This window comes from Erpetoichthys calabaricus, chromosome 3, assembly GCF_900747795.2.
Source record: "Erpetoichthys calabaricus chromosome 3, fErpCal1.3, whole genome shotgun sequence".
Taxonomy (NCBI): Eukaryota; Metazoa; Chordata; class Cladistia; order Polypteriformes; family Polypteridae; genus Erpetoichthys; species Erpetoichthys calabaricus.
Window position 1 is genome coordinate 159,663,974 of NC_041396.2, and position 9,256 is coordinate 159,673,229.

General features: G+C 44.0%; 1 protein-coding gene across 1 annotated transcript; it reads left to right on the forward strand.

The window, feature by feature from the left end:
* The first annotated feature begins 715 nt into the window (after positions 1-715).
* On the forward strand, positions 716-2,287 carry LOC114644456 (jerky protein homolog-like). The gene has a single exon (XM_028792553.1). The coding sequence runs from the start codon at positions 716-718 to the stop codon at positions 2,285-2,287; it is 1,572 nt and encodes a 523-aa protein (XP_028648386.1).
* Positions 2,288-9,256: the final 6,969 nt, after the last annotated feature.

Below are 9,256 nucleotides of genomic sequence, written 5' to 3' on the forward strand. Positions count from 1 at the left end.
GTATTTTTTGGCTGTTGTTGGTATCATACAACTGTCACTAATGTTGAAGACAAGTAAGTAAGAATGTGTATGTTCAAAAATAATAAAAACTGAAAGGCCAATATAAGGCTTCTGCTTGCCTATGCACTTGACTGTGGCATTAATTACATTATTTTGAGATTTTTTAGATAGTAAACAGAGGTTTTGTGGTAAGGTAATAATGCTCACTAATCATGGAACTGGAGAGTGGCAACATGAAGTACAGTAGAGTCCCACTAATCCGAACTAATTGGGACTGAACCCTGTTCGGATTAGCGAAAATTCGGATTAGGCAGAGTTTTGTCATATAATGCCATATATTGACTTTATGAGGCGTATTATGCGTCTGATGTGTCAAGAATTAAAGGTAAGAAATTACGTATTCTAGTACACTGCAATTTAAACTGCACTGTAGTGTGACTGTGATCGGAGGTAAAATCGATATGATGGGCGGTAGGTGAGTAGTAGCGGAAGGGCAGTGACCTAGACCCCCCGCCTAGAACTACGCATTCCTCTTGATTTCCGTTCCCAAACTATGAGTCACTGAGTCAGTGTGCCACCTGCTACTGCTGAGTGATGTGTTTTGTGCAATGTTATTGTTCGTGTGCGCACACTTGCCCTGTGTTTTGTGAGTCCTTGTGAGTGGTGTGTAGTGTGGTTTCTTTACATTCTGTGCTTGTCCCTGCTGTTAATCATCATGGCAAGCAAACGTAAACATAAGTCGTGTACATTAAAAGAAAAACTGGAAGTGTTGAAAAGACTTCACAAAGGTGAAAGTGACACTCAGTTATCGAAGGAATTTGGTGTCGGGAAAGCAACAATTTCCGATTGGAAAAAGAACAGAGGTAAAATTGAGCAGTTTTGCACTACCACAAGTGAAAAAACGATTGAAAAACGTAGCAAGACGACAGTGTCTTCTTACGAAAAATTGGACGAAGCACTTTTCTTATGGTTTACACAAGAAAGACAGAAAGGAATCCCTATCACTGGCCCTCTAATTCAAGAAAAGGCACTTCAATTGAACAAGCTCATGGACGGTGACGTATCATTTACGGCTAGTTGTGGTTTCTTAGACCGATGGAAGAAAAGACACGGAATCAGGCAGCTTACAATAACTGGGGAGAAATTGTCAGTGGACAACGAAGCAGCTGTTGAATACCTTGAGGAGTTCAAATGCATCATTTCTTCCTACTCGCCCCAGCAAGTTTACAACGCAGATGAGACAGGACTTAACTTTAAAGCATTGCCTACCAAAAGTCTTGCATCACAAGAGGAACGATCTGCACCAGGGTTTAAAATGGATAAACAGCGCCTAACTGTGTTGGCCTGCAGCAATGCTTCTGCCACAAATAAGCTTCCACTGATGGTTATCGGCAAATCGGCAAAACCACGCTGTTTTAAGAACATGAACATGAACTCTCTCCCTGTTTTTTACAGAAATCAAAAGAAAGCTTGGATGGATCGTGCCTTGTTCAAAGAATGGTTTGACAAGCAATTTGTGCCAAAAGTAAAGGCGTTTAACAAAGAAAATGGATTGCCTCCTCGTGCTTTGTTACTTATAGACAATGCTCCGTCACATCCAGAAGAAATGCAACTTGTTTGTGATGATATCAAGGCTATTTTTCTCCCACCAAATGTCACATCAATTTTGCAGCCAATGGACCAAGGGGTTTTGCAGGCTTTGAAACAGAATTATAGAAAAATGCTTCTTCGTAGCCTACTTGAAGATAATGAAGAGCTAACAATTTTGGATAAACTCATGAAAATGAACATCAAAGATGTTATTTACTGGGTTGCTGAAGCTTGGGAAAACACATGCAAGGAATCCTTACAGAAGTCTTGGAAAAATCTCTGGCCTGAGCTAGAGTTTGTCCAAACAGTTTTCCCCCCGACAAAAGAAAATTGCGAACTTCTTCAATTGGTGAAAAGAATGCCAGGTTGTGAAAATGCAGAAGAGTGCGTGGAAGAGTGGACGGCCGTTGACGACTGTGGCCATGAAGAATACACAGATGAGGACATTGTGGCAGCTGTGCAGGGAACGTCAGCTGATCTCGACGCAGACGACAGTGAGGAGGAAGGGGACGCGCTGACTGATGTTGTTCCACACACTGCCGCAGCCAGTGCCCTTGATCTCGCTTTGCGCTACGTTGAGCAACATGCCGATGCAACCCCAACAGATGTTATGTTTGTGCGGCGTTGGCGAAACATTGCTTCTTCAAGCCGTTTTAGTTCGTTGCGTCAGAAGGAGATCACTGACTTTATCTCTTAGATAATGGTTTGCTTTTTACGTTTTGTGTAAATGCTGTAAAGAACATGGATTCTACATATGTGAGTAAATTCGAACTTGTTTCAATTTTAAGTAAGGCTGTATTTTGGATTTTTAGTTAGACAGCGAAATTGAAAAATTACAAGTTTCTTAAATGTACATTAAACGTATGACATAACTTGAAAAAACTTGTTTTCTTTACTTTTTTTTCCCTAGTCCTGTTCGGATTAGGCGGATTTTCGGATTAGCGGGGTTTGGATTAGCGGGACTCTACTGTATGTTGATGAGCATATGCAAGTAAGAATTTTATTGTACTCTGTACATCTGACAATATTGACCCTATTAACCTATAATAAACAAGGAAGGCATGTGGTGTTATGGGTCCACAGCTTTTCCAGCAAAGGCCAGTTTGTTTAAAATAAATAATCACCCCACTCGCGGCTTAGGAGGGGGTGTGGTGGCTGTAGTGAGAGACTGCCCATATCCATGATTGTTCCTGTGGCTAATGTGCTGCAGCTGCTATGTCCCTTGGCATAAAGGGAAGCGCGAGCCGGTTAGAAGGAAAAAAAGTTAAATAAAGAAAGGAAGAAAGAAAGACGGAGGGCAAGGAAGGGTGAGAGAGCGAGTGCGCCGGTGCAAGTGAGTGAGCGAGCGTGAACAGGCTCGCAGCAGCTGAGTAGGCAACCTGGGTGTTAGACCGACACCCAGGGCGTAGTAGTGGTTATTGCTCCCGCAGAGTTTTGTATGAAGGATGGGAGTGACTGGAAGGCAGAAGATTCTCCGCGGATGGCAGCGGGAGTCAGGACTTGGGATGTGGTGTCCTCCACGTGAGAGCCTTGGCCGTTGGAGGAATTCCCAGGTCACTGTCAGGGGGAGCCGACCGGAGCCAAGGATCGGAAAGGCGACTGACAGTAACAGTAAAAGTAGGCAGAAGGTCAGCTGCATTAAGAGCATCTCGCCTGTTGCAGGGCCTGCATGGGAGAAGCAGGTGAGACGCTAACGCTAACAGAAAAGGAGCATCGGGCATGTCATTTGTTTTTTTTTAAGACTGCTTCCTGAAGTGCATTTTTACCTCGTTTTAAAGGATTGTTGTTTTTGTATTTTAACCTCCACATATTTCAAGGGCTCCCTAACAGCCAATGGGAGCACGGAGCTGAACCCACATCGTCACAAGGCATCATAATGTTAATCCACATGGGAACTTGTTTCTTATGTTTTAAATAATCACTTTATTTGGCTTTTCAGGTGCGGTGTCTTGTCTTATACAATGCCTATGAAAAGTGTTCACCTCTTAGAAGTTTTCTCATTTTATTATTATACAGCATTGTAGATCACAGTGGGTTTATTTGGACTTTTTTGACACTTATAGCAGAATAACAAAACATACAAAAAAGGATTAAGTAACATGATTTTATTCAATAATGCACTTAAAAGTATAAAATACATTTTTTCTTGTACTAAGATTTGTTGGTCATATGTCACTAAAAATAAAATTTTGGGGTCCCCATTAAAGAGTTAATTTAATCCCATTAAAATGCGTAGATTTGTTAAAGTGACATTTCTAACCAGTTTAACTATGGAAAGAAAATGACACATAATATAAAAGTTTATTAATATATGTAGGATAATGGATATAATTGGAGAAATTTCCAAATTGTAAGAGTTATTTTTTTGGACTCATTTAAGGAAAAATTATAAAAAATCAAAACGACATACTGAGATTAATAAAGGATCACCCCCCAATGTCAATATTTTGTTGAACCACCTTTTGCTTTAATGATAGCCTTGAGTCTGTTGGAATACTTCTCTATTAGCTTTGCACATATAGATTGAGCAATATTTGCCCACTCTTCTTTACAGAACTGTTCAATTTTGGTCAAATTGGATGGTGAGCGTTGGTGGAATGCTATCTTCAAATCTTTCCACAGATTTTCAATGGGATTTAGGTCTGGGCTCTGACTAGGCCACACGAGGACATTCACTTTTTTCTCCTTCAGCCACTGTATGGTCAATTTTGCTGTGTGCTTCGGGTTGTTGTTGTGTTGAAAGGTGAACATTCTGCCCATCTTCAACTTTCTGGCAGAGGGTAGCAGGTTTTCCTCAAGAATTTGGTGGTATTTTGCCCATCCATTTTTTCTTCTACCCTAATGAGAGCCCCAGGCCCTGCAGCAGAGAAACACCCCCACAACAGGATAATGCCACCTCCATGCTTTACTGTAGGTATGGTGTGTTGTGGATGGTGAGCTGCATTGGATTTCTGCCTGGTGTACCATTTGGTATTGAGGCCAAATAGTTCGATTTTGGGCTCATCTGACCATAAGACCTTTTTCCACTTGGCATCAGAATCTTCAAGGTGCATTCTGGCAAACTCAAACGAGCCTTAATGTGGCCTTTCTTGAGAAGTGTCTTTGTTGCAATTGACACTCTGGGCAGGAAGTGCAAAAGCGACGAACCTCCTCATTGATTCCCGGCCAATAGAAGCGGAGCTTGATCCGCTCCAGGGTTTTCTCGGTGCCCAAATGATCACCTAGGAGGTGGTAACTCACAGACCTGCTGCCGGAAGGTCCGCGGGATTAACAGTAGCCTTCTCTCCTGCCCATCATGCTCAGCTATGCGATATAGAAGGTCGTTTTCTAACACAAAGTGAGGACCCTGTGGCATCGACTGGTTAGTGCGCTGGCCATTGACCAGGACCACTGCATTTTTGGCAAACTTCAGGGAATTGTCATTCCACTGCTCACTTTGAAAAGAAGCTGGCGTTTCTCTAAATTGAAACTGCAAAAATGAGAGAGGGTCTGGGCCAACCTCAAGGGGCGTGGCTTCCTCCCATTCCATCTCGGCGCTGGTGGGTGACGTATCGGCACACGACGGTCCGGGAGTTGCCACGTCACTCAGGGAGGCCGCATCGTCTCTCTCTGCCAGCTGACAGAGAGCATGGCGTGGAGGCAGCTTGAGATGGCTCATCCCGGTCTATATCTAGGTCCAGGTTAACCCCAGGAGTGGTATATGTCTCACCGCTTTTAATTTTAGACCAGTCCCACCCTAATATCACCGGGTGTGAAGGATCTGGAAGGACCGCCACGGTTAATTTCTGAACCGATTCCCCGTAACTGATGACACAACAGGTGGACCTGTACCAGCGGATTTCTCCGTGGACACAGGTTATACTGGTCTTAAATTAGCACAAATCGGCGGGCAACAATGGAAATGTTGCTGCCGGAATCGAACAAAGCTGTGGTTTTGTAGCCGTTTACAATCACCACGCCTGTGTGTGGGACTGCCAACGGGTTAGTCAGAGCACACCAACCCCTCCTCCCCCTCCACCTGCATTCTTCCTCGCTCCCAAGCGGTTTGCACGCCCGCGACTCCGGAGATGTCGACACAAGCTCCGGGTTGAACGGTTTGACTAAGTTCAGGGACGGCCAGTGACTGGGCTCGACTAAGGGACGGTTCTGCTTCCCCAGGTTGCGAGGCCATCCCCTGCACCTCAATGAGGTTTATTAAACCTTTCATATTCTGAAAGTCTTTATTCCAGACCGGCTGGGTGAAACCGCGGGGTAGTGCCTTTAGGAGCAGGTAGCAAACCACCTGCTCTACTATTTGGTAGGGCTTGCTTTCAGCTGGCCGTAACCAGTACCCTACCACAGCCCACAATGACCAGGCTTGTTTGTGGGTCAGCCGCTCTGGATCGTGCCTCCACTTCCGTATTATATTCACCTGCCAGTCTGGGGCACCCCTAGGTGAGACTCGGGGTTCTGCCTTCACAGGGAGACAGGCACTCTCCCCCGGGAGAGCATAATAAGCTCCCTTTGCCTCCCCCTTCCGAAGCAGCCCAAGTCTGTGAGCCCCTCCCGTACACTCCCTGGCCTGCCCAGGTTGTCTACTTAAGCATGCTGGGAGCGGAGCCTGCACTGGGTCTTTCCGAATCACGGGACACCCTCCCCGCCTGAAAACTCAGCCCCGGTACGCTCCCAGCTGGGTACGATGCAAGTCTCCTATTCTGGGACCATTCCTTCCTGCCGACTACGCCAATGTCACAAACTTGACTCAGAGGCATAGAAAGTTTTGAGGCATCCACCCATGTAATTGGTATCCTGGCTGCAAAGCTGTAAAATTGTCTACAGCACTGATGTGCACAAAACCGAGTCCAAAACAGAACTGAGGGAATAAGCAAAAGGTGGAGGCTTTTAAAGGGGAAGACAGGAAGTGAGATCAAAGGGGTCGGGCTTATGAAGGTCTTCAGCAATAGGTTCGAGCCCAGACGTGACATCACTGGGGCCGGAGCCGGTAAGGACTCCTTCCATAGGCTTGGTTCCAGAAGTGATGTCAAGAGGACTGCAGGAAAGGGAGAAAAAGAGTCAGTGCACTCTGCCACATCCCGGTATGACTCGGAACTGCCCTTACTCAAGCCCTTTAGCTGCCTCCCATGTGCATGTGTGTGACAATATATATATATATATATATATATATATATATATATATATATATATATATATATATATATAGTCACACGTGCGACTAGGAAGACATTGTATGGACCAAACAAAGGTAATTCCATGCCAGGCCGGGGGTGGCCTTAGGTTTATACTGCTCCCGGAAGTGCTCCAGGTGCTTCCTGATTAACATCAGGCAGCACTTCCGGGTGTGGCGGAAATGCTGCATGTGAGTTCAGCTCCTCTGCTGCATGCCAAGGCTTTGGAACTGTCCAGGGGCCCCCTGGCAGTGGCTACGGATCCCCACAGGGTTGAGCTTCCCAGCTCCGTATCCGTGGCCCTGATGCAATCCAGGGTTGCTGCCCTCTTGCACCCCAGGTAGATATTGCCCTTCTCCCGGTCCTTACCTTCTCTAATTTTTCCCCATTCTTCTTTGTAAAGTTCCCCATGCTCTGTCAGGTTGCATGGAGTTCTTCAGTTAACAGCCTTTTTCAAGTTCTGCCACAAATTCTCACTTGGATAGAAATCTGGCCTCTCCACAACAATCATGTTGTTGGTTTTTAAGCCGTTCCAGTGTAGCTCTGACTTTATGGTTGGTGTAATTGCAATTGTGAAGCCAAAGGTGGATGTGAATGGTCGATCACACACCCACTCCAAGCCCCCACCAACCCAATCAATTTTCAATTTTGAAATTGAAATATATATTTTATATTAAACAGATTTTATATGCATGTTACTATTATTCGGCATCCCGGATAAATATATAAATATTTAATTTGGTATTTTATGACCACACCCCCATACTATCATCTTATCAAGTGATCACAGCTTGTTAACCGAATTACCATAAGGTGAAAAACCTAGGTTAAAGCAGCCTAGAATGATGTATGTTCCGATTCTTTAAAAGACCTCAATGTACTTTAGAAGAATATTACACATCTGAAGTTGACAAGCAAACTTCTGTTAACAAAACAAGAACTGAGCCTTCTATGTCTCCACTACCGTTTTAATGGCAGAGTCTTTGAATTTGTGTGAGTGCGTCTACCAATGTTGTGTGCATTACAGAGCAATGTTTTATTAGAGGATCCACCTCGTTTGCCTGCGGATGGTCAAGTTGTGTAAACCATCTTAACTGGGTGAAATTTTATTCGTTCACCTAGTTTTATATATCCGCACCCACCAACAAATTTCTGGCTACGTTACTGGGCCATTGTCTTGGTGGAAAACACTTCTTGTACCAGACTTTATCAGGTTTTCTTCCATCATTTTCTGCATTCATTTTACATTTTACCCTAACAAGCCTTCCTGGGACTGTCTCTATACCCTGTGTGTTTTTTTTCAATCACATTTTCATGAAGTTACTTTTAGTGTTTTTTTTTTTTGTCTTCAATGTATAGGTTAAGGGCGGCACGGTGGTGCAGTGGTAGCGCTGCTGCCTCGCAGTTAGGAGACCTGGGTCCTCCCTGCATGGAGTTTGCATGTTCTCCCCGTGTCTGCGTAGGTTTCCTCTGGGTGCTCCGGTTTCCTCCCACAGTCCAAAGACGTGCAGGTTAGGTGCATTGATGATCCTAAATTGTCCCTTATGTGTGTGTGCGGGTGTGTGTGTATGTGCTTTGCCCGGGGTTTGTTTGAAAACTCTTGACTACAGACAGGTGATCTCCATTAAAGTATGTGATGTCTAAAACCAACTGGTTATGTCTGTGTAATATTTAGTAGTAGTATTTTAGTAGTAGTATTTTATAGAGTGAACATTAGTGAATCTGCTTCTTCTCAAGTTTGACAAAATCATGGAAATGTTCACGAACATCACCAAACTCTGTAAAATGCATTGAGATAAATTTGGATGGAGGAATTGAACTAGTGTTGAATAAATTATAATGGTGTAATGGTCTTTTAAGTGTCCCTGAGGGCTAGGGAAAAGTCTGCTAAAAATTCTGGACCAATTATTGAGGCCAAATGTTTTCTGAGCAGTGAGGCAGCAAAGCTAACCACTGTGCCACCATGCCTCAAACATCAAAGAAGCAGGAGGAACAAATACCACAAGCAAAATACAACAAATGGCCACAAAACTAGCAATAAGTAAATAAAATATAGATCATTGCAGTCACACAGTTCCAATCTTGGGGCACACATTAGCCATGCCCTGAAGCGGCAACATGGGACTGGCTCATTCCATTGTTTGAAGTCACTGCACCAGGTACAGTGGGAACATCTTTTTTGTTTCCCATGTATCTGTACAGATGCTTTGTACTTTGTTCTTCAATCAAGAAGATATAAACAACTTGTTAAAAAGAGGATTAAACCTTTTGTTTTTATTATTTTACAGCATTTCCTGTGGTTTCTGGTAGAGCAGTGGGAAGGGGCAGTCTCCTTTAAGGCTTGCTTTAAGAGCTTTGTTGAGCACATGGCTAATTTGCATGCAGATGGAGAGGGTGGGAGTGAGTGGTTTCAAATCATCTCACTAGCTGAAAAGGCATTTTTTTTGTTTTTGCTCGTGTGCTTACAACACAGTGATGGTCAAGTCGGCATGTGTGAAAGT

Bases quoted from the DNA above. Each gene is read 5' to 3' on its own strand.
- LOC114644456 (XM_028792553.1), top strand. From the start codon at position 716: ATGGCAAGCAAACGTAAACATAAGTCGTGTACATTAAAAGAAAAACTG.